The sequence below is a fragment of the Mobula hypostoma genome, chromosome 2 (genome assembly GCF_963921235.1).
Source record: "Mobula hypostoma chromosome 2, sMobHyp1.1, whole genome shotgun sequence".
NCBI classification, from domain to species: domain Eukaryota; kingdom Metazoa; phylum Chordata; class Chondrichthyes; order Myliobatiformes; family Myliobatidae; genus Mobula; species Mobula hypostoma.
The window spans coordinates 120382376-120407997 of record NC_086098.1 but is presented as its reverse complement, the minus strand read 5'-3'; the positions used below and the strand labels follow the sequence as shown (position 1 = coordinate 120407997).

General features: G+C 41.1%; 1 protein-coding gene across 1 annotated transcript in view; it reads right to left on the bottom strand.

The window, feature by feature from the left end:
- Positions 1–25622, bottom strand: part of LOC134357440 (dynein axonemal heavy chain 8-like) — a 1088497-nt gene that overhangs the window by 66317 nt on the left and 996558 nt on the right. Inside the window, exons 81-84 of the mRNA XM_063069028.1 lie at positions 20406–20524; positions 16477–16679; positions 13747–13820; positions 3713–3865 (exon numbers count right to left, since the gene is read on the bottom strand). Coding sequence (XP_062925098.1) covers positions 3713–3865; positions 13747–13820; positions 16477–16679; positions 20406–20524 — 549 coding nt within the window. The remainder of the gene's footprint in view (positions 1–3712; positions 3866–13746; positions 13821–16476; positions 16680–20405; positions 20525–25622) is intronic.

The window sequence follows — 25622 nt, the reverse complement described above, 5'->3', positions numbered from 1 at the left end:
AGATGATATGGAAAGGTGATTACTTGGGGAAGGGCAAATTACGATGGTAATAGGCAGGAATTTGGGAGCATAAATTGGGAACAGATGTTCTTAAGGAAATACACAGCAGAAATGTGAAGGTTGTTTAATGACTCCTTGCATGTGGTTTGAGAAGGGGAGTGAGAAGGATTAAGGAAAACCTCAAGCTGTTCTACACATGAGGAACAGAACATGACTAGATTGAGGGGAGGATCACATAAAACTAAAGGGGGAAACGTGTTTAGGATGATGGTGAAATTTGGTAGCTTGGGATGAGGCATTTGAATAGGGGCATATATAAATGTGAGCACTCCCAGAGAGAAACACCAACAACTGCGCACTGGGATTTGGACCAGCTGGAAAAATGGGCTGAAAAATGGCAGATGCAGTTTAATACAGACAAGTGTGAGGTATTGCACTTTGGAAGGACAAACCAAGGTAGAACATACAGGGTTAATGGTAAGGCACTGAGGAGTGCAGTGGAACAGAGGGATCTGGGAATACAGATACAAAATTCCCTAAAGGTGGCGTCACAGGTAGGTAGGGTCATAAAGAGAGCTTTTGGTACATTGGCCTTTATTAATCAAAGTATTGAGTATAAGAGCTGGAATGTTATGATGAGGTTGTATAAGGCATTGGTGAGGCCGAATCTGGAGTATTGTGTTCAGTTTTGGTCACCAAATTACAAGAAGGATATTAATAAGGTTGAAAGAGTGCAGAGAAGGTTTACAAGGATGTTGCCGGGACTTGAAAAACTCAGTTACAGAGAAAGGTTGAATATGTTAGGACTTTATTCCCTGCAGCGTAGAAGAATGAGGGGAGATTTGATAGAGGTATATAAAATTATGATGGGTATAGATAGAGTGAATGCAAGCAGGCTTTTTCTACTGAGGCAAGGGGAGAAAAAAACCAGAGGACATGGGTTAAGGGTGAGGGGGGAAAAGTTTAAAGGGAACATTGGGGGGGGGGCTTCTTCACACAGAGTGGTAGGAGTGTGGAATGAGCTGCCAGATGAGGTAGTAAATGCGGGTTCTTTTTTAACATTTAAGAATAAATCAGACAGATACATGGATGGAAGATGTATGGAGGGATATGGTCTGTGTGCAGGTCAGTGGGACTAGGCAGAAAATGGTTCGGCACAGCCAAGAAGGGCCAAAAGGCCTGTTTCTGTGCTGTAGTTTTTCTATAGTTTCTATGGGGATGTCACCACCACTGATGATGAAATGTCTGCAAGCTAATTGCCAAGCTTGGCGAACACTGCAACCTCAAAGAGGAAATGTGTCTGGAGGAAGAGGAGACAGGGAGGCCATTAATGAATACTTTGCTTCAGTGTTTACCAGGGAGAGGGTCTTTGAATGTGAGGTCAACATAGAACAAGCTAATATGCTGGATCATATTGAGGTTAATAGAAGGAATATTGGAGCTTCTGAAAAAACATTGGGACAGTTAAGTCCCCAAGGGCAGGCTAGATACACCCCAGATTATCATGGGAAGTGAGGGAAGCCTTCAGTGATGACTTTTGAGTGCTCACTGGCCACAGTAGTAGTACCAGATGATTGGAAGGAAGGTGGAAAATGTAGTTCCTTTGTCCAAACAGGGAGTAGGAACAACCTTGGGAATTACAGACTAGTGAGCCAAACATCAGTGGTGGGCATATTATTGGAGAAGATTCTTAGAGACAGAGTATACAAGCATTTGGAGAAGCACAGTCTTATGAGAGATAGTCAACATAGTTTAGTGAAGGACAGGCTGTGCTTCATGAACCTGCTTGAATTCTTTGAGACTCATTCAGAAAGTCAAGAGGCATGGGGTCCATGGAAACATGGCTGTGTAGATTTGGAACTGGCTTGCCCGCAGGATACAGGATGGTAATAGATGCAGCATATTTTACCTGGCGGTTGGAGATTAGTGTTGTTCCGCAGGGATCTGGGATCCCTACTCTTTCTGATATTTGTAAATGACTTGGATATGGAAGGATGGATTGGTAAGCTTGCAGATAATATGGCTGATGATGTGGAAGATTGTTGTAGGCCAGTGGTCCCCAACCAACGGGCCCAGACCGGTGCCGGGCTGTAAAGCATGTGCTACCAGGCTGCAAAGAAACGATAGGAGTCAGCTGCACCTTTCCTCATTCCCTGTCACGCACTGTTGAGCTTGAACGCACGCGAAGTCATTACCCGCACGTCATCCATGTCAGCACGGGAAGGAGATCAACTCCTCGAGCTTGCAAATGATAGCGGGCTGAAAAGTATGTTTGACATAACATCTCTGCTGGCATTCTGGATCAAAGTCAAGGCTAAATACCCTGAGATAGCCATGAAAGCACTGAAAACGTTGTTTCCATTTCCAACGTATCTCTGCAATGAATGCAACGAAAGCTAAATTGCAGAATAGATTGGACATAAGGAACCCCCTTTGAGTATCGCTGTCTCCCATCACCCCTCAATGGGGCCGTCTTGTTGCAGGGAACAAGTATTCAGCCCAGGGCTCCCACTGATTCAGCGATATTGGTGTGTTGCAATGATTTTATATGTTCATACGGGGAAAATGTGCTGTGTGTTTAATATCCAAATGTTATTTAAAATGTTATGATGCTATTGACTTATATAACCATATAACAATTACAGCACAGAAACAGGCCATCTCTGCCCTTCTAGTCCGTGCCGAACGCTACTCTCACTTAGTCCCACCGACCTGCACTCAGCCCATAACCCTCCATTCCTTTCCTGTCCATATACCTATCCAATTTTTTTAAAATAATAATATCGAACCTGCCTCTACCACTTCTACTGGAAGTTTGTTCAACACTTACTTCAAGCTCCCCTGTCCTCCCCTGATAATTGACTTTTCACTGTATTCATGCGAGGAAAAAATGCGCTGTGTGTTTAATATTAAATTCGTCAGATAAACCCTTTTGGAAATGAAACTGAGTGTATTAGCCACTTATCACTTGTATTCCGGTCGTGATTAACACCACTACCCTCTCCCCCCACCCCCTGAACAGAATGGCCAAAAACGATTTGTAGAAAAACATCGGCACGTACACGCATGCGCAGGTAATGCTTGCACTAATGCCCGCGCAAGGCTTCATGGTCATTGTAGTCTCGGGGTAAACACAACGTATTTGACTGCTACTCTTGTCCGTTGGCAACCCTACCCTGCCCCCTGGGTCGGCCGGTCCGCAAGAATATTGTCAATAATAAACTGGTCCGTGTTGCAAAAAAGGTTGGGGACCCCTGTTGTAGGCTACAAAGGGACATGGATAAGATGCAGAGTTGGGCAAAGAAATGGTAGACAATTTAATCCAGGAAAGTGTGAAATGATGCACTTTGGAAGATAAACTTTGAAGTTGGGAATACCAGGTTAATAGAAGGATTTTTAGAATTGTATAATTTACTATAATCCCTATATTGACCAGTGAGAGCAAATGAGAATTGGGGAAAGGACACCCCTTTGACTTTGCCTTAATGCATCTCTTGGCCCTGTAAATAATCCCACAGTTATGGTTGTAACTGGAATTCCATTGGTGGTTTGTAGGTTACACAAGTATCTTGGATGCTCAGCAAATTTAAGAAACAAATTCCATATCATTCTGAACCAGAGGTTACATCTCAGAGCAATCTAAGGCAACTGCGAATCTAATTCACTTTATTTGCTCCCCAACCTGCTGCTAGTTAACAGTACAGCCACTAACCTGTAGCAGTGTGATGGGAAACTTCGGATGTGGTTCAGTGGTGATCCACACTCGGAAAGATTCATTCACATTCTCGCTTGTATTCAGAATCTCCAAGAGCTCATCCATAAACTCCAGACCTAAGTGGCAGTTTTGCAGCAAGACCCATCCACCCTGTGGTGTGTAAAACAAGAGTAAGTTTATCCAGACTAAGAAAACTTTGGGAATTACCGTATATGACTCATAACACTTCAATGACTATAAAGATTAGAAAAAAGAGAGCATGTAGTACTATGCTGAAACCTGCAGAATGTTAGAGTTTTGGATGAATTGATTGATTTGGTGAATGATGTTTTGAAAGGGTTATATTGTGTAAAGAGAAAAGCCACTTTTTTGTGAAATAACTAAAGCTAGGAATTTCCCTGAGGAGCTCCTATCAGACTGATATCTTATCCCTGGAGGTGACGGAAACAGGGTTTTCCGCAAACATCCAGGAAAGTAAGTGAGTGGAGCTGCAGCAGCTTCAAGGATTTTCCTGGACCAAGTCTCCCAAAAATTAATAACTGCTGTACATGCTGCAAACCTGAAATAAAGACAGAAATGCTTTATAAAGTACAGCGCATACAGCATCTGTGTAGGTAACAGGATCCAGACAACCAGCATTATGGGAAGAAGGTGGGTGGTGAGGAGTTTGTTTGGGCTTTGTCACAGATTTTTAAATAATTGCTTGCCACAGGCAAGGTACCAGTTGACTGGAGGGCAGCAAATGTGTTACTTTCATTCAAGAAGAGCAGCATAGATACGCCAGTAACTTGATAGCCAATAAGTCTATCGTCAGATTAGGAAACCTAACCAAAAATATTCTAAGGAACATAATTAATCTACTGTCATAGTAATAGTGCCATGCTGCACAGAGAAATGCCTTTTGGTGTGCCATGTCTTTGTCAACATCAAGTATCTACAGTATCTGTACTAATTCCATTTATCAGAATTTGTACTGTAGCCCATTACGCCTTGATTCGATTGGTCATCCAAGCATTCTTAAAAGTGAGAATACTTGTTATCAAGCAGTACATTCCACTTTAACCAGTTTCTGGATGATAAATTCCTTCCATAAGTCCTCTCCAAACTTGTAACTGCTCACCTTAAATTTATGCTTTTAATCTTATACCATGGAGAGCAGTTTCTCACTTTGTAATCAGTTCCCCTCTACCACCACTCTGCTCCGTCTAGTGGAATTAGTCCATACTCTTAATAATTTCTCCTTTGGCTCCTCCCACTTCCTCCAAACTATAGGTGTAGCTATGGGCACCCGTATGGGTCCTAGCTATGCCTGCCTGCCTTGTTGGCTTTGTGGAACAATCTATGTTCCGTGCCTATTCTGGTATCTGTCCCCCACTTTTCCTTCACTACATCGACAACTGCATTGGCACTGCTTCCTGCACGCATGCAGAACTCGTTGACTTTATTAACTTTGCCTCCAACTTTCACCCTGCCCTCAAGTTTACCTGGTCCATTTCTGACACCTCCCTCCCCTTTCTAGATCTTTCTGTCTCTGGAGATAGCTTATCCACTGATGTCTACTATAAGCCTACTGACTCTCATAGCTATCTGGACTATTCCTCTTCTCACCTTGTCTCTTGCAAAAACGCCATCCCCTTCTCGCAATTCCTCCGTCTCTGCCGCATCTGCTCTCAGGATGAGGCTTTTCATTCTAGGATGAGGGAGATGTCTTCCTTTTTTAAAGAAAGGGGCTTCCCTTCCTCCGCTATCAACTCTGCTCTTAAACGCATCTCCCCCATTTCACGTACATCTGCTCTCACTCCATCCTCCCGCCACCCCACTAGGAATAGGATTCCCCTGGTCCTCACCTACCACCCCACCAGCCTCCGGGTCCAACATATTATTCTCCGTAACTTCCACCACCTCCAACGGGATCCCACCACTAAGCACATCTTTCCCTCCCCCCTTTTCTCTGCATTCCACAGGGATCACTACCTACACAACTCCCTTGTCCATTCGTCCCCCCCATCCCTCCCCACTGATCTCCCTCCTGGCACTTATCCGTGTAAGCGGAACAAGTGCTACACATGCCCTTACACTTCCTCCCTTACCACCATTCAGGGTCCCAAACAGTCCTTCCAGGTGAGGCAACACTTCACCTGTGAGTCAACTGCGGTGATATACTGCGTCCGGTGCTCCTGATGTGGCCTTTTATATATTGGCGAGACCAGACGCAGACTGGGAGACCGCTTTGCTGAACATCTACACTCTGTCCGCCAGAGAAAGCAGGATCTCCCAGTGGCCACACATTTTAATTCCACATCCCATTCCCATTCTGACATGTCTATCCACGGCCTCCTCTACTGTAAAGATGAAGCCACACTCAGGTTGGAGGAACAACACCTTATATTCCGTCTGGGTAGCCTCCAACCTGATGGCATGAACATCGACTTCTCTAACTTCCGCTAAGGCCCCACCTCCCCCTCGTACCCCATCTGTTACTTATTTTTTTTTGCACACATTCTTTCTCTCACTCTCCTTTTTCTCCCTCTGTCCCTCTGAATATACCTCTTGCCCATCCTCTGGGTCCCCCCCCACCTTGTCTTTCTTCCCGGACCTCCTGTCCCATGATCCTCTCGTATCCCCTTTTGCCTATCACCTGTCCAGCTCTTGGCTCTATCCCTCCCCCTCCTGTCTTCTCCTATCATTTTGGATCTCCCCCTCCCCCTCCAACTTTCAAATCCCTTACTCACTCTTCTTTCAGTTAGTCCTGACGAAGGGTCTCGGCCTGAAACGTCGACTGCACCTCTTCCTACAGATGCTGCTTGGCCTGCTGCGTTCACCAGCAACTTTGATATGTGTTGCTCTCACTTTGTACCCTATCTATGCCTCCACTGATCTAAGAAAATCCCAGCCTATCCTGTCTCATAGTTGCAGTCAGTTGTACAGCACAGAAACAGGCCCTATGGCCCATCACGTCCAAGTCACCTGCCTGTCTACACTTAATCCCGTTTGTTCTCACTAGGAACATATTCTGCTATGTATAGCCTATTTACATGTCCGTTTAAATACCTCTTAAACATAGAAATAGTCTCTCTTAAAAATGAAATGTTCCATTCTATGCAATATCCTGTGAATTTCTTTGCAATGATCTCCACTGTATTCATGTCCTTCCTACAGTACGATAAGCAGGATTGCACACAATATTCCAGCTATAGCATGTCCAATGTTTTTTTAAAAAACAAAAAAAAAACAGGGATTAATCAAAATGGTTAGCATAGCTTTCTTAGGGAGAAATATGTCTGGTCAAGTTTGAAGCTTTTTATCAAAAGGAAACTGTACTGATAAAGACAATACAGCTGATATTGTCTCAATGTACTTTAGTAATGCATGTTGGCAAAATGGACCCACAAATGCTTTTAAGAGAGGCAGGAGGTGATGGGAGAATATAGTTTTTTTTTTACTGATAGGAAGTATAGAAATAGAGGGATCTTGGTAAATTAGTCCAAGGATCTCTGATTGTGGCAGCACAGGTAGCGTAATAGAGCTTTGACTAGCAGCCAATCTGGACATCGACAATTTGGGGAGGAGGGGCCTTTAATCAGGTCCACTGCCTGAGGCAGCAGGTAGCTGAAGCATAATAGATCTTTACCAATAGGCATATGGAATTAGTAAATACAAATTAAAGGAAGGTAGGGGCAAGTGCAGCGGCCATTGTTTGAGTGGACATAGACAGCGTGGTGATATTGAGGCTTTAGCTCTTTGAATTCTCAGAAGAGAGGCTTCACGCTGAAAGCAAAGAAAAAGTCAAGTTTTTTTCCCCCATTCTCTGCTTTATATTTGCTCAGCTAGGGACAGTAGGGATGACAAGCAGGATAGTGAAATGCTCCTACGGGATGTGGGAAGGTGGGAAGACCTCCAGTGTCCCTGATGACAACAACTATGAGAGGTGCATCCAGCTGCAGCTTCTAACAAACCACATTAAGGAGTTTGGAGTTTGGGGGTTGGAATTACTCTGGATCATTTGGAAGGCTGAAGGGGTGAAAGATAGGACGTATAGAGAGGTAGTTACATGCAAGGTGCAGGATACAGGAAAATGGGTGACAGTCAGGAAAGGGGGTTAAGGAGCCAGTGCAGAGAATCACTGTGGCCATCCCCCTCAACAAGAAATTCACGTTGGATACTGTTGGTGGGAGATGACATGACAGAGAAGAGTCTCTGGCACTGAGTCTGCCCCTGAGTCTCAGAAGGGAAGGGCAGAGAAGAAGCACGCTGTGGTGATGGGGGATTCGTTAGTTAGGGGAACGGACAGGAGGTTCTGTGGTTGAGAACGAGATTCCCAGACAGTATGTTGCCACCCGGATGTCAGGGTCCTCAGGATGATATCTCGGACTGAGTCCTCAGCATTCTTAAGTGGAAGGGTGAACAGCCAGAAGTCGTGGTCTAAGTAGATACCAATGATGTGGGTAGGGCGAGTGACAAGGTTCTGCAGAGGGAGTTGGGTGCTAATTTAAAGGGCAAGACCTCCAGGGTTGTGATCTCAGGATTGCTACCCATGCCACGTGCTAGTGAGGCTACAATTAGGAAAATTATACAGTTTAGTATGTGGCTAAGGAGTTGGTGTAGGAGGGAGGGCATAAGATTTTTGGATCATTGGTTCTCTTCTAGGGAAGGTGGGACCTGTACAGAAGGGATGGTTTGCATCTGAACTGGAGGTGGACGAATATCTGAGTGGGAAGGTTTGTTAATGCTGCATAGTGGAGTTTAAACAGGAGTTGCAAGGAGATGAGAACCAGAGTGTCAGAATAGTTACAGGAGAGGTTGTGAAGGTAGATGTTGGTAAGACCTCAGACAAAGTTAAGAATCAAATGGTTGAGCTAGTGCAACTAGTGTCCTAAGCTGCCTAAATTTCAACGCAAGAAGCAAAGGCAGATAATAGTGTTGAAGATGAGATAGCTGGATTACAAACGGAGGCAATGTGTAGTGAGGTGAGGCTGATGATAAGGCGAAATTGCAGTCAACAGGATGAGTTGCAACGTAAAAGGTGGACAAAATTGCAAAGGGTGAATATAGGACTGAAGGTGTATTTGAATGTGTGCAGTATACAGAATTAGGTAATGAACGCAGCACAGTTGCAGATTGGCAGGTATAATGTTGTAGGCATCACTGATTCATGGCTGAAAGATTATAGCTGGGAGCTTAATGTCCATGATTACACACCGTATTGAAAGGATAAGCAGGAAGGCAGAAGGATGCTGTTGCTCTGTTGGTTTTAAAAAAAAAAAATGAAATCATTAGCAAGTGGTGACATAGGGTCAGAAGGTGTAGAATAACTGTAGATAAAGTTATGGAACTGCAGGGGTAAAGAGCCTGTTGGGAGATGAATACAGATCCCAAGCAGTTATAAGGATGTGGTCTACAAGTTACAACGGGAGATGGAAAGAGCATGCCAAAAGGGCAATGTTACAATAGTCATGGGGTACTTCAATATGCAGGTAGATTGGGGAAAATCAGGTTGGTGTTGGATAACAGGAGGGGGTGTTTCTAGAGTTCCTACAAGACGCCTTTTAAGAGCAGCTCATGGTTGAGCCCACTTAAGGTTCAGCTCTTCTGGCTTTGTTGTGCAATGAACCAGGATTGATTAGAGAGCTTAAGGTAAATGAACTCTTGGGGGCAAGTGATCATAATATGATCAAATTCACCCTGAAAATTGAGAAGGAGAAGCTAAAGTCAGATGTATCAGTATTACAGTGGAATAAAAGGAATTACAGAGGCATGAGAGAGGAGTTAGCCAGAATTGATTGGAAAAGAACATTGGCAGGTATGACAACAAAGCAGCAATGGCTAAAATTTCTGGAAACAATTCAGAAGGCACAGAATATATACGTCCCAAAGAGGAAGAAGCTAAAGGAAAAATGACACAACCGTGGCTAAGCCAACATAAAAGCCAAAGAGGGCATATAATAGAGCAAAAATTAGTGGAAAGTTAGAAGATACCAACAGAAGGCAACTAAAAAAGTCATTAAGATAAAAATGGAATATGAAAATAAACTAGCCAATAATATTAAAGAGGATACCAAAAGTTTCTTCAGATACATAAAGCATAAGGTGGGCAATAGTGGATATCAGACTGCTGGAAAGCAATGTTGGAGAGGTAGTAATGGGGTCAAGGAAATGGTGGTGAATTGAATAAGTATTTTGTATCAGTCTTCACTGTTGAAGACACGAGCAGTATGGTGGAAATTCCAGGCGTCAGGGGCAGAAAATGTCTGAAACTAGAGAAAAGGTTCTTGGGGAAACTGGAAGGTCGAAGGTAGATAAATCACCTGGATCAGATGGTGTACACCCTAGAGTTCTGAAAGAGGTGGCCGAAGAGATCATGGAGGCATTAGTAATGATCTTTCAAGAATCACTAAATTCTGGACTGGTTCTGGAAGACTAAAAATATTGCAAATGTCACTCCACTCTTCCAGAAGGGAGAGAAGCAGAAGAAAGGATACTATAGGCCAGTTAATCTGACCTAATTGGTTGAGAAGGTGCTGGAGATGATTATTAAGGATGTGGTCTCAGGGTACTTGGAGGCACATGATAATATAGGCCATAGTCAGCATGGTTTCTTTAAGGGAAAATGTTGCCTGACAAATCTATTGGAACTCTTTGCAGGAATAAGAAGCAGGATAGACAAAGGAGAATTGGTTTATGTTGTGTACTTGGATTTTCAGAAGGCCTTTGACAAGGTGTTACATGAGGCTGCTTAACAAGCTACGAGCCCATGGTATTACAGGAAAGATTCCAGCATGGATAAAGCTGATTGACAGGAGGAAAAGTGTGGAAATAAAAGGAGCCTTTGCTGGCTGCTGGTGACTAGTGGTGTTCCACAGGGGTCTGAGTTGGGTCTGACTGTTTTTGCGTTATTTGTCAATGATTTGGATAATGGAATTGATGGCTTTGAAAAGTTTGCAGATGTTATGAAGATGGGTGGAGGGGCAGGTAGCTTTGAGGAAGTAGAGTCTACAGAAGGACAGATAAGGAGAATGGGCAAAGAAGGGGCAGATGGAATATGGTGTCAGGGAATTGTATGGTCATGCACTTTGGTAGGAGAAATGATAGGGTTGATTATTTTCTAAGTAGAGAGAAAATACAAAAAAAACTGAGGTACAAAGGGACTTGGGAGACCTTGTGCATGATCCCTTAAAGGTTAATTTGCATGTTGAATCTGTGGTGAGGAAGGCAAATACAATGTTAGCATTCATTACAAGAGGGCTAGAATATAAAAGTAAGGATGTAATATTGAAACTTTATAAAGCACTGGTGAGGCCTCACTTGGAGTACAGCGAGCAGGTTTGGGCCCCTTATCTGAAAAAGGATGTGCTGAAACTAGAGAGGGTTCAAAGGAGATTCACAAAAATGATTCCAGGATTGAAATGCTTGTCATGTGAAGAATGTTTGATGGCTCTGGACCTGTATTCACTAGAAGTCAGAAAAATGAGGAGTGACCTCATTGAAACCTATTGAATGGTGAAAGGCCTTGATAGAGTGGATGCGGAGAGGATGTTTCCTATGGTGGGAGTGTCTAAGACCAAAGGACACAGCCTCAGAATAGAGGAGTGTCCTTTTAGAACTGAGATTTGGAGGAATTTATTTAGCCAGAGAGTGGTGAACCTATGGAATTCTTTGCCACGGGTAGCTGTGGTCAAGTCTTTATGTATATTCAAGGTAGAGGTTGATAGATTCTTGACTGGTCAGGACATGAAGAGATATGGGGAGAAGGCAGGAGACTGGGGCTGAGAGGAGCAGACTTGATGGGCCAAACTACTTATTCTGCTCCTATATCTTGTGGTCTTATAAGGCAGTAAAGAAGGCTTTAATTAATCAGGAATAGAATATAAAAGCAGGTAAGTTGTGGTACAACTTTATAAATATTGATTTGGACACAGCTTGAATGCTGTACACAGTTCTGGTTGCACATTTAAAGTCAAAACATGTACAGATCTTTGGACCTTGCTATGTTAGCTGATAACCTGTGTGTGCATCATGCCCATGGTAGACCCTGAACCGTACTGGATCATTTCATGAACATGGCAAGTATGCAAGCGATCTGATTGATCATGTAGTGAATAGATTGGGTCTCCTATGCACTGAGGGCTCCCTCTTTTCGCAGGGGCCTTCGAGTGTGCATGTTTTCGTCTCTGAGGGCCTAGCTTCTAGCTCCCAAATTAAATTGCCCAGTGTGTACAGTGGCTACCATAACTCAGTAAAAACATTTAATCCTACTTCTCCATTGTTGTTCTTGCTCTGCACATATGTAATAGACTCAAAACAAAATTCTGAAATATTTCATGACAAACAAGGGATATAATGCATTTAGTGACTGGGTTCTTGATGGCATATAATCCATATGAATGCTATATGTTAGAATATCAAACAACTATATGTTAAAGGGCAGAAGAATGATATTGCTACATTATATTGAGGATATTTTAGATGGTATTTAAATTAAGTGTACACTTGTGAAGAAAGTGGATTGTACAGGAAGTGTGCACAATAGGGATCACACTGTATAATCCATGCTCTCACTTGATTATTATGATTACAGCATTCAGCAATGCTAAACACTTCATTACATTCATGTTCATCTAAGGGTGCAGTTTAGTGATCGCTGGTACCACTGAAGCACTGTTGACAGTGATTAAAGCTGCTGAAAATCATTTCAAGGGTTTGAAAACTTTGCTTGAAGGAATACAGGAACAGTGCAGAGAGCAAGTATCCTGACTGTCCAACACAGCTAGGGAGATGAGCATAAAGAACTCTGCATCAAAACCCAAGAATCAATCCGACCTACATATCTCTATCACTAAGGACCCTCCCACTTAAGATTCATGTGCCCTGCATGCATACATTTTTACCAACACTCCAAGGTTCATACTGCTGCTCAAAGCTTGCACTTGTTATCAGACACACTATCCAAGAAAATGCAATTGGTGGTTGGAGAGGTGGAGGGCTGTCATGGGAGGGAGTAGCTCATGATCATTAATTGTACAGGTAGGTTAAGAAAAGTGTGCTGATAAATACTAGAACAGTGATACAGAGATCATTTTTGATAATTGTCTTCTAAAATCCTAATTGGCCCGCCATCATAATATCTTTTTACATAAATGATGCAAGTATGCACCTATTGTCTCTTTCTCTCTATTAATCCAGCCCTCCACCTTTCTTATTTTTCTTATTTCTGATATGAACATAAGATTCTCCATGCCTTGACGGTTTGTGACAATCTAACAGCTGACAGACCAAACTGAAACTCTACCTGGAATGTGCAGACAGGGGGGAAATACAATTCCTACAATGTACAGTTAAACCCTGGATCTTCTACACCTCAATTTGAATGCAGTGTCTGATGACCAGTGTTTCTGTTCCAATACAGCACAGACAAAAGCCATCCAGTGTTGTATTGGAAGATTTGACTTTATCATATAATCTCAATGTTGCCATGTAAGTTTAAACTGCTGCAAACAAAGGTCTGGATATTAATGTACAACTCCCCAACAAAACTGCATGTCACTCAGGATACTTTAAATAGGACAGTATGAGCAGAGGAAAAGGTGGATCATATATATCCTGTGAATGCTAAATAAGTTGTCACTAGATTGTTGTATTTGACATGGTTCTCATTAAATCAAAATTCATGTAATTGGCTACCACTGCCATACTTTGTAATAGAAGCTACATTAAAAATATGCACTTGATTCACAATAGAAAATTGGAAACAATTGCCATTTATAGTATTAACAAAAATATTGACTTTTTTTTTAGCCAATACCACAGAAATGGACCTGCTAACTTCTGACTTCATACTGCATTTGGGAAGAGGCCTTCCTGTAACAAGACAATCAAAAATTACCACACTGTGTTTTGATTAATGAGAATGCTGGGATAATTTAAGGATATATAAAGTTCATGATAATCTTTGGAATCCTGAAAATGAAAATTGATGACATGGCATGAAATTTATTTTTGCTTTTATACTATTCATAGATTTTTTGTTTACTGACCTTTTGCATGGACATTGCCACCAGCTTTCTGGCATGAACTTCTTGTCCCTGACCCATGGATATTGCCCGACAATCTATAGAAATAGTATTATTTACTCTTCACATACTTAAGTATCAAATGCCGTTCACTACATTAAATGTTAAAGTGGTTATGGCTTAAAATGATTGCCTACCTTCACTGTGCAAGATGCATGAGATTTAAAGAATGCCAAGTAAGATGTCCAATCTCATTTCACAAGGAGATTATGGGCAGCACAGCTAGTAGAGCTATACCTTTTAGTGCCAGAGATCTGGGTTTGATCTAACCTTCAGATGATGTTTGAATGGAGTATTCACATTTTCTCTAATCGTGTGTTTCCTACTGGTGCTCCAGCTTCATCCCATTTCCCAAAGGCATGCAAATTGATGAGGTAATGAGCTAGTGGAAATTGCCTCAAGCGTGTAGGTGAGTGGTAGATTTGGGGAAATTAATGAGAATGTGGGGAAAATAACATTAGATGAAAGCAGGAATAGCATAAATGAGTGATTGACGTTTGGTGTGGACCTGGTGGGCTGAAGGCTCTGTTTCCATCTGTATCTTCTGTGAGTCTCTGATAATGACCATTCAAAGCAGGTGGAGCAAGAGTGAGCATTTCAAATCTTCCACTATTTTCCCATTCAAATTTCAGGCTGTATAGGTGAATCAAAAAAACATGGCAGTCACAAGATGAAGAAGGATTCTGGGTTAGATAAATTGTACACTACTTATTCCAACTGAAGAAACTCTAAGGAATTTAAAAAGATGTAAGTAAGCCCGGCAGGTTCAAAATATCCATCCAAGTGGTTTAATTTACCTATCCCTTTCACTCATGCTGGAAGAGGATCTGGAAGTTTAGCTGACTCTGGTGGTGGACAACCAGCTTACCCTTTTTATAGTCTGGCTCATGTGACTTGGCCTTTCATTAATTGTTCTCAATAAAAACAAAAGATAAAGGCAGATCAAGGGAAGAAGAGTTTATATTGCTGAAAGGAAAGAGGAAAAGTACTGGACAGGCAGAAGAGTGAAGCAGAAGAGACTTGCCATAAACTACCAGGAAAGACCTAAAGGTACACAAGTCACCCAGACCACATGAGCTGCACCCTAGGGTTCTGGAAGAGGTGGTGGTAGAGATTATGGAAGCATAGTAATGATCTTTAAAAATCATTGTACTCTGGCATGGTGCCAGAGGACTGGAAAATTGTAAATGTCACCCCATTCTTTAAGAAAGGGGGAAGGCAGCAGAAAGGAAACTGTAGACCAGTTAGCCTGACCTCAGTGGTTGGGAAGACATTGGAGTCAATTGTTAAGGACAAGGTGCCACACATGAGGCTGCATACCAAGTTAAGAGCACATGGTATTACAGGAAAATTACTGGCATGGTTAGAGCGTTGGGTGATTGGTAGCAGGCAGCGAATGGGAATAAAAGGATCCTTTTCTTTTGCCAGTGACTAGTGGTGTTCTGCATGGGTCTGTGTTGGGACTGCTTTTTATGCTGTATATCAATGATTTAGATGATGGAATAGATGGCTTTGTTGCCAAGTTTGCAGGTAATACAAAGATTAGAGGAGGGGCAAGTAGTGTTGAGGAAACAGGTAGGCTGCAGAAGGACTTGAGACAGATTAGGAGAGTAGGTAAAAAAGTAGAAAATGAAATATATTGTCAGAAAATGCATGGTTATGCACATTGGTAGATGGAATAAAGGTGCAGACTATTTTCTAAATGAGAAAATCCAAAAATCTGAGATGCAAAGGGACTTGAAAGTCCTTGTGCAGAACACCCTAAAGGTTAACTTGTAGGTAGAGTCAGTGGTGAGGAAAGCAAATGAAATGTTAGCATTAATTTCAAGAGGTCTCAAATACAAGAGCAGTGATGCAATGCTGAGACTCTTAAAGGCACTGGAGAGGCCTCACCTTGAGTATTATGACCAGTTTTGGGCTCCTTATCTATGAAAAGATATGCTGGCATTAGAGAGGGTTCATAGCAAGTTCACAAGGATGATTCCAGGAATGAAAGGGTTATCATATGAGTAACGTTTGATAGCTCTGGTCTGTACTTGCTGGAATTTAGAAGGATGGGGGGGGGGTTGGGATTTCATTGAAACCTTTTGAATGTTGAAAGGCCCAGACATGGTAGATGTAGAAGGGATGTTTCCCATGGTGGAAAGTCTAGGACAAGAGCGCACAGTCTCAGGATAGAGGGACGTCCATTTAAAACAGATGCGGAGAAATTTATTTAGCCACAGTGTGGTGAATTTGTGGAATTTATTACCACAGAAGCTGGAAGCCAGGCTGTTGAGTACATTGAAGGCAGAGCTTGATAGATTCTTGATTGGACACAGCATCAAAGGTTATGGGAAGAAGGCTGGGGAGTGAGGCTGAGGAGGGGTGGAAAAAGGATCAGCCATGATTGAATAGTGGAGCAGACTTGATGGGCCAAATGGCCTAATTCTGCTCCTATGTCTTGTGGTCTAACTCTGTAAAACAGGTGCACACACAGTGGTTTACTGACATTGTCAACAGGAAATGATTAAAGGAGTTCACTTAACCCCAAACAAGATCACACTGGCACAGCTTTGACAGTTATTATATTAAAAACATTTAAAGGGGGCTTATTAGTGGCAACCTGGAAAAAAGTTTAAAATATTGAAAACAATCAGATGAGCATATGAAATACTGCCATCCCAAGCAGATGTATTTAGACAATATCCATACCAATTTCAAGTTTCTTGGCCAATCCTTCAATCTGATTGCTGGGATCTGATCCCATGGACAAGAAACAGATGAGAGGAGTTAGTATGTCACTTTCTTCCCACGTTGTCTCCAGGTTTAGAATCACCGGCTCAGCATATTTTGATCCCATTGCATCAGAAATGTAGTGTCGAGCTTGTGATAAAATTCTATCAGGACACCATGACCTGAGAAACAGAGAACAAATGCTGCTGTGTTACTGTTCAGGAGCAGTAGAAGTTCAACAGAACCATTAGGTATATTTTACAGCAAAAGGAATATTGCAGAACAAATCTGTGGGAAAATGGCAAGGAGATCCAAGACGATAGAAAAGTGAGGGCATGTCATAATTGCAGCATATCAAGATTGTAATAATGCATAAGACAATGGTGTGGCGAAACAGGAGGAACTTTCATGAGTAGTGCTATGTACCTGAATCTAGGGATTAAGTATTGGTGAAAAATTACTTGGGAAATAATAATCATAGATTTTGGAATATATATGGGAAAGAATGAGGGGCAGTTTGGTTACACTGTGGAATAGATGGACCATCTTGTACAAGTCCAAAGGTCCTCAATGGTGGCAGATAAAGTGGTTAATAAGGGATAAGGGATAGTGGCCTTTATTAGTCCAGGTAGTGAATACAAAAGCAGGGAAATTATGCTCAAACTTTATAGAACATTACTCAAACCTCAGCTGGAGTGTTGTGTGCAGTTCTGGTCTTCACACTATAGCAAAGGATGCAAAGCAGATTCACCAGGACGTTGACTGGGATGGGGCATTTTAATAATAAGAGACTAGAGAAAATGGGGCAGGTTTCCCTGGAACAGACTGGGTTAAGAGAGGACACAATGGACACACATAAAATGATGTGGGCTATAGATAAGGCACACAGCAGGAATCTTTTCCCTTTATCAGTGGCAATTAAAACTGGAAGACGTATTTAGGATGAGGAGAAAGAGATTTACAGGAGACTGGAGCAAGACTTTTTTTTTACCCAGAGTGGTGAATATCTAAAAGTCACTGCCTTAGAAGGAGGTGGAAGTGGAGTTGCTGACAGCATTTAAGAAGTGTTTAGAGAACACTTGAATGGCTGTGTGCAGGCAATAGGGCAAGTACTACAAGATGGGACTAATATGGAAAGATGCCCAATGACTGAGATTAATGTGCTAGGCTGAATGGCTACTTCCAAGCTCTATGTCAGACTTTCTCAACCTTTTTTCCCTGGAGAAGCCTTTGAAATAATCTTCAGGTCTCAGGGAACCCTTGTGTAAAAATTATTGTATCTACAGCTCACAGTATGTTAGTGTGATCAGTAAGTTATGGATATAATAATCCAAAAATAATTGTCAATGCTCTTTTGAGTAGAGAATAAATTTTTAGCCAACCTTTATAGACAAATGATTAAGTTTAATCATCCGTGGTTAAGCTTAGCTTACCTTACTTGAAATTAATCTTTCATAATTTTTAAACTCATGAGGCAAACATAATAAATTTCTGTTAAATAACTAGCCAATATGGGATTTATTTTGTCTAAAGGTAGGCTTGGTAGATTTACATAGAAACATAGAATTTAATTTAATTTAAATCAAGGTTGTAAATTGATTTTAATTGATGCTATTTACAACATGAGAATTTATTGACAATGTTGAATAGTAAAGTTACTAAAAACTATAAGCCAAGCAACACATTTGCCAAAACAGCTCCTCCAAGATGGGCCTTTTTTTCCAGATATGAAGACAAAACATTAAATATATCTTGACCTTTGTTTGGGCAGCTCTTCGCAATAGAAAATGTTTTCTTGTATTTCATCATTTACAAATCTTACAAATGCTACATGACATTTACTGGTGAAACCTGATAACTCAACAACTTGGACAGAGAAGCTGTTGTTTTTCAGTTTATCACAAAAAACCTCTTCAGCATCATGTAACATGTCATCATATGTCGACTTATCATACTGTTTGAGAGTGAAATCCTTTTCAATTTCTCATACTACATTTTACCCATTATAATTTTCATGCTGGCATTATTAGGTTCTCACTAGCTGTGTGACTTATTACTCAGAAAAGAAGTCCTGCTACTACCAATAACTTATCTTTTTTTACTGACTGTAACTTCATTAATGAAAGCTTCATTCTGTTTTGATATTCCAACAGTTGTTTAAAACAATCAGCCTTTTACATGTTATATGGCTGTGATTTGTAGTTAAATGTCTTTTTAATTTTCCTGGAGCCATTTGTAAGTTGTTTGCCACGGACCAGGCATGTTGGAATAGGGCAACTTGGATCACAAGTCTATATAAAATCCGTTGATAAGTTGCTTTCATTGTAAAGATGGACTTTCTTTTTGGGTCCATTGTGGCACTAGTGCAGTGAAATGACGTGAAAAATCGTACTATGACATGACTGTAAAGCACAGGGGTTAATAAAATATGAAACAGAATGGCATAATAAACCAAAAAATTCCAATTCATTTCTAACTAACACAATTAACCTATAATGTTTACAACAACAGCAAAGTGGCAGGCAAGCAGTGGAATCGTGGCACACAAAAATTCCTTTAGAATTGAAATTTCCCTCCAACTTTCTAGACACCGGTAAAGTTTGTTTGCTCCCATAAATCAGTTGGCAGCGTGCAAGGGGAAGTTGGGGGAGGTAATTTGGGAGGGAGAGGCTGATGTCACAGCCCAAGTTGGGCAAGTCTATTCAATACTCAGAAAACACACATCCTCCCCTCCGTGCAATACAGAGCTCACCAATTATCAACAGCCTCCCCTATCTTATGTCAAAAACAGAATAAACATGGTCCTACTGTGCTGAGAGACCTCTAATGAGATTGCTAACAGGGCTGATCAGTCACTGCCCACCACTGCGAGCACTAGTATTGCGCGTTGTGTAGTTCAAAAAACGTTTTTTTTTTAATCATGTTCTCGCATGGAAACCCTAGCGACCTCTTGTGGAACCCTGGTTGAGAAACCCTGCTCTATATCTCTAAGTTTTATTATTAGGTTAGGAAGATCCTAATAAATGTAGCATCTTTGAGGATACTTACTTGGGATATAAACTAGAAGAAGTGTATCCTTCAAGATCTTTTGATCTATTTTATATAATGGATTAAGCATCTCATAGATTTTATTTGTTTTTAATACAGAGAAGTGGGGTGCTCAAAATCAAATCAAGTTTAATTGTCGTTTAAACCATATATGGATACAGCTGAATGAGACAGCGTACTTCTGGGGCCAAAGTGCAAAAATGTACACATGCAATCAAAATTAACAAAGAAAAAAAATTTGGTTCTACAGATATTGAGCTTCAATGTTATGATTCAGTGATGGTGAAAGAAAGCCAATGTATTTCCAATTTAAGAATGCGTACTGTAATTTAGAGAATTTGTAGAGGCAATAATTAGATTTAGTTTGTGAATAATGTATATAGAAAATTAAGGTTTAATGTAATTAGGATGGTTAAAGTACATAGTGTGGTAGATAGAAATTATTTCCTCCCATGGTAAGTCTCTTTAATAGGCTGTCCATGAGCAATCAAGAGATACAGTATTGAACACAGCAACAGGCCCTTTGGCCCATTATATTATGCCAAACTAACTAAACTAAGGTATTTCTTCATTTAAAGTGATACTGGCAATCTTCTCCTAAAAAGCTACTGGTGTAACATGAATTTCAAATTTCAAAACCAAGATTGGGAGATTTTTGTTAGCATCGGTTATACAAGGAAAGGAACCAAAGAATGTGCTTGAAATTATTGTAGGTTACCCACAGAATAATTGAATAGCAGACCTGGGCTGAGGTCTGAAGAGTCAGATCTATTTCTATATTCCTACGCTACCATATCCTTACCATAAATTGTATATAGGAAGCAAAGTATTAACTGTACTGCAGTTAGTGTTAATCTCACCTGATCAGCAACAGCTTGCCAAATGACTCCAAAGAGTCACTGTACCCATTAGGAATTATTGCCAGCTCTGGAGTTTCTGCATCAAACCAGACTTTCCAAGCCTTCTCATGCTTAGTTACCTATAACAATATTCTAAACTGTAAAATCAACTGAAAACATAATATGAAGATAGAATACATCTTATCACCAATAAAATATAACTATTTTGAAACTCATTTTAAATTTAAATTTGCAGATAATTTCCTAGATTAACCACAAAGGAAGTTCAGGTACAGAAGGAAGTCATTTAGTGTATTACAGCAACAAACAAAAGATGATGGCCATCAGTCTTCCTCCACTTCTCTGACAGTATTTTCTAGGGCCTAAATTGAACTTCCAGAGTTTAGAATATGGATAATGTGTTTCAGGAGGCAGTCACACCCATTAGATTAACTACTTTAAATTCAGTCTGTGGCCAGGGACAAGAGAGTTTAACTGAGAGTGAGGCAGGTAGGGGGATTAAAAAGGTAGTGCTGCAGGAGCTTCAGCCTTTGACCTTGCCCAACAGGTCAGAGATTGCTGCTTCCTGTGAAGATGCGAGTGGGGGGGGGGGGCCTTGGGAAGAATGAGCAACTTAACTATAGCACCATAATTCATGGAGCCATTTAAGAGTGGTGGGTGGGATGAGAGAAGAAACAGTTTTAATTGTGGATAGTATATTCAGTGTAGACATAATTTTCTGGTGCAAGGATAGAGAGTCAAGAAGGCTACGTTGTCTGTCTGGTGGAGTTTAAAGCCATAAGGCAGAGGAGCAGAATTAGACAATAGATGCAGGAGTAGGCCATTCAGCCCTTTGAGCCAGCACCACCATTCACTGTGATCATGGCTGAGCATCGACAATCAGTACCTTTTCCCTGCCTTCTCCCCATATCCCTTCACTCTGCTATCTTTAAGAGCTCTATCTAACGCTTTCTTGAAAGAATCCAGAGAACTGGCCTCCACTGCCTTCTGAGGCCATTAGACCATTCAGCCCACCCAGTCTGCTCTACCATTTTAAAAAATTTATTTTGTAAATTTTTTTTATTGAAGTTCATCAAACAAACATTTCCATAAGATATATTTCAGATACTGTACCTATATATCATAGTCATATTTGTCACAAATCTCCACATAATATTCATCTGAAGTATACACTTATAGAAAGGAGAGGAAAGAAGGAACAATCAAAAGAAAACTATGTACGGAGTAGGGAGAGATCTTTTTACAACATATTGACTTATGAGAATAAAAATCAGGCCTATGAGGTGTTATGTAGTTAAACCATTTTTCCCAGTATGAATCAAATTGTTCCAACTTATGATTAACAGATGCTGTTATCGTCTCCATTTTGTAAATGTCTATTGTAATTTCCATCCATACATTTAAAGTTGGGGTCTCCTGTGATGACCATTTCCTGGTAAAGGTCTTTTACCAGCCACCAGCAGAATATTCATTAAATATTTGTCTCTTTTCAACCATTCTTGAGGTATATACCCAAAATATATGGTCTTACTTTCTAGGGGCATTTCACATTTAAAGAGGTCTTGTAGGGCATTGTGTATCCCACTCCAATAGTCTTTGATAATGGGACATTCCCAGAAAATATGATAATGGTTTGCATTTTGACTTCCACAATTTCTCCAGCAAACAGGGAGGTTACTATCATAATGGGCTTTTTGAGAGGGTGTAATAAAATATCTTATCAAGTTTTTCCACCGGAACTCCCTCCATTTCTGTAACTGGTACACTTCCATTGTTACCTTCATATTATTGTCCATTCTTCCTCATTATTATCCCTCCTTCCTTCTCCCATTTTGTTTTAACGTACGAAGTCGAATGTGTTTTAAGATTTGACAAACTCTTATACACGCTTGAAATGATTCTACTACCGTTGTCTGAATTATATGCTTTTCTAAATAGCTCTATCAAACATGCACTTGCCTTGGTTACATTTTTAACTGTCCTATTAACATACTGTTGCATCTGTAAATATCGATAAGTCTTGTTTTTCTAATGTGTTTCTCTTTCAGCATTTCAAAACTGAACAGTGTTCCTTCTTTCATTATGTTGCAAATAGCTGTTATTCCTTTAGCTGTCCAGTCCTTAAATCTAGCATCCAGTTTGTTCGGCGTAAAATCCAAGTCATATGCACACTATTTAAGAATTGCAATGTCTCTCTCCAGTCTACATTCTTTTATAATATTTTTCCATATTTTAAGAGTCCATTTCACCCATGGGTTATCAATAGTATTTATGTAACTTTGTAGGTTGCCATCAGCCAAAACTGCCTGTATAGGGATGGAAAGTATCCTCTCCTCAATGTTTTTCCATTAAGTGTCATATAGTAGGTTGCACCAGCATATCACAGCTCTCAACTGTGCTGCAAAATAGTAATCTCTAAGAGCAGGTAGGCCCCATCCTCCCTTTTCCTTGGCTAATCACAAAGTTTTGAGATGAACTCTAGGCCTTTTACCTTGCCACATATATCTTGATAGCATCTTGTTAGATTCATTGAATTGATTTTGGTTAATCTCTATTGGTAGGGTCTGAAAGAGATATAGTAGTTTGGGCAGTATATTCATTTTAACAGATTCAATCCTTGAACTGAGACCAAGAAAAGGAATTAGGTTCCATCTTGTTCTATTGTCCTTAAATTTTTTTTTATATATAGGCTGATAATTGCATTCTGATAATTTTGCCAAATCTTTTGGCATAATGATGCCCAAATACTTGACAGACTCTGTTTGCTATGCCCAAGGATATCTACCTTCAATTTCTCTTGGTGGACTATAGCTATATGGAAGTAGTTGGGTTTTATCTATGTTCTGCTCTGCCATTTCACCACGGCTGATCTATTTCCTTCTCAATCCCATTCTCCTGCCTTCTTCCTGCAACCTTTCATGTTCTGCCTAATCGAGAACCTATCAATCTCCACCTTAAATATACCCAATGACCTGGCCTCCACAGCTGTGTGTGGCAATGAATTCCACAGGTTCACCACCCACTGGCTAAACAAAATCCTTCTCATTTCCATTCTAAATGGACCTTCCTCTATTCTGAGTCTGTGCCTTCTGGTCCTAGACTCCCTCACCAGAGGAAACATCCTCTCTGCATCCACTCTATCTAAGCCTTTCAACATTTGATAGGTTTCAATGAGATCCTCCTTATCTTTCTAAATTCTAGCGAGTAAAGGCCTAGAGCCATAAATTGCTCCTAATACAACAGACATTTCATTCCTGGAATCATTCTGTGAACCTCCTTTTGAAACCTCTCCAATATCAGTGCATCCTTTTTTCAATAAGGGCCCAAAACTGCTCACAATTCTCTAAGTGAGGCCTTACCAGTGCCTTGTAAAGCCTCACCATTACATCCTTGCTTTTATATTCTAGTGCTCTCAAAATGAAGCCTAACACTTCATTCGCCTACCTCACCACCAATTCAACCTGCAAATCAACCTTCAGGGATTGAATTTGATGGACATTGGCACCATATTGGGAAGGAGGGATCAAGAGAGTGCAGGTTTAACAGTGGAATTGCTGTGGAAAGGTCTTCGAACGAAATAGAGTTTAGGTTAGTGTTGGATCCCAAGAGAAGGAATTTGTAGAGTGTCTGTGAGATGGCTTTTTAAAGTAGCCTGTGGTTGAGCCCACTAGGGAAAAGGCAATTTTGGATTGGGTGTTGTGTAATGAACCAGATTTGATTAAGGAGCTTTAAGATAAAGGAACCAAGATGTATGGTAGTGAAAAAACCTTGTTAATAAGAGAGATCAGAGGAGAATGACCAGACTGGTTCAAGCTGACAGGAAGGACTCAGTTACTCAAATAACCACAAGTTACAACAGTAGTGTGCAGAAGAGCATCTCTAATAAACACCTGCTTTCTGAGGCACCGCTCCTTGAAGATGTTTTGGGTACTACAGAGGCTAGTATCTAAGATGGAGCTGACTAATTTTACAACTTTCTGTAGCTTATTTCAGTGCTTTGCAGTAACACACACACACACACACACACACACACAGCCTGTCAGTTTGAGTGTTTTGGGTAACAAAGCAAATCTCTTTGAACTCTTAATGAAGTGTAACTGCTGTCTTGCTTTCTTTATAGCTGCATTGATATGTTGGGACCAGGTTAGATTCTCAGAGATCTTGACACCCAAAAACTTGAAAATGCTCGCTCTCTCCACATCTGATCCCTCTATTAGGATTGGTTCATCTTCTCTCCTGAAGTCCACAAGTAGCTCTTTCGTCTTACTGGCAATGAGTGCAAGGTTGTTGCTGCAACTCCACTCAACTATCTCGTACATCTCATTCCTGTATGCCCTCTCATCTCTATCTTAGATTCTACCAAAATGGTTGTTTCATCAACACACATCAAAGTTGCTGGTGAACGCAGCAGGCCAGGCAGCATCTGTAGGAAGAGGTGCAGTCGACGTTTCAGGCTGAGACCCTTTGTCAGGGTCTGAAACGTCGACTGCACCTCTTCCTACAGATGCTGCCTGGCCTGCTGCGTTCACCAGCAACTTTGATGTGTGTTGCTTGAATTTCCAGTATCTGCAGAATTCCTGTTGGTTGTTTCATCAGCAAGTTTATAGATGGTATTTGAGCTGTACTTAGCCATACAATCATGGGTGTGGAGGGAGCAGAGCAGTGGGCTAAGCACACACCCCTGAGCAGCACCAGTGTTGATTGTCAGTGAAGAGGAGATATTATAACTAATCTGCACAGATTGTGGTCTTCTGGTGAGGAAGTCAAGGATCCAATTGCAGAGGAAGGTACAGTGGCCCAGGTTCTGTAGCTTATCAATCAGGATTGTGGGAATGATAGTCTTAAACACTGAGCTATAGTCAATGAACAGCATCCTGACATGGTGTTTGTATTGTCCAGGTGATCTAAGGCTGTGTGAAAAGCCATTGACATTGTGCCTGCAATAGACAAATTGCAGTGGATCCAGGTCCTTGCTGAGGTAGGAGTTCATTCTAGCCATGACCAACCTTTCACAGCATTTCATCACATTCATGTGAGTGTTACTGGGTGATGGTCATTAAGGCAGTTCACACTACTCTTCTTGGGTATTGGTATAATTGTTGAAGCAACCCTTTCAGCACGCTGGATGAACTCAGCAGGTCGGGCAGCTTCAGTCAGAAATGATGAGTCGACGTTTCGGGCCGGAACCCTTCGTCAGGACTGAAGAATGAAAGATGG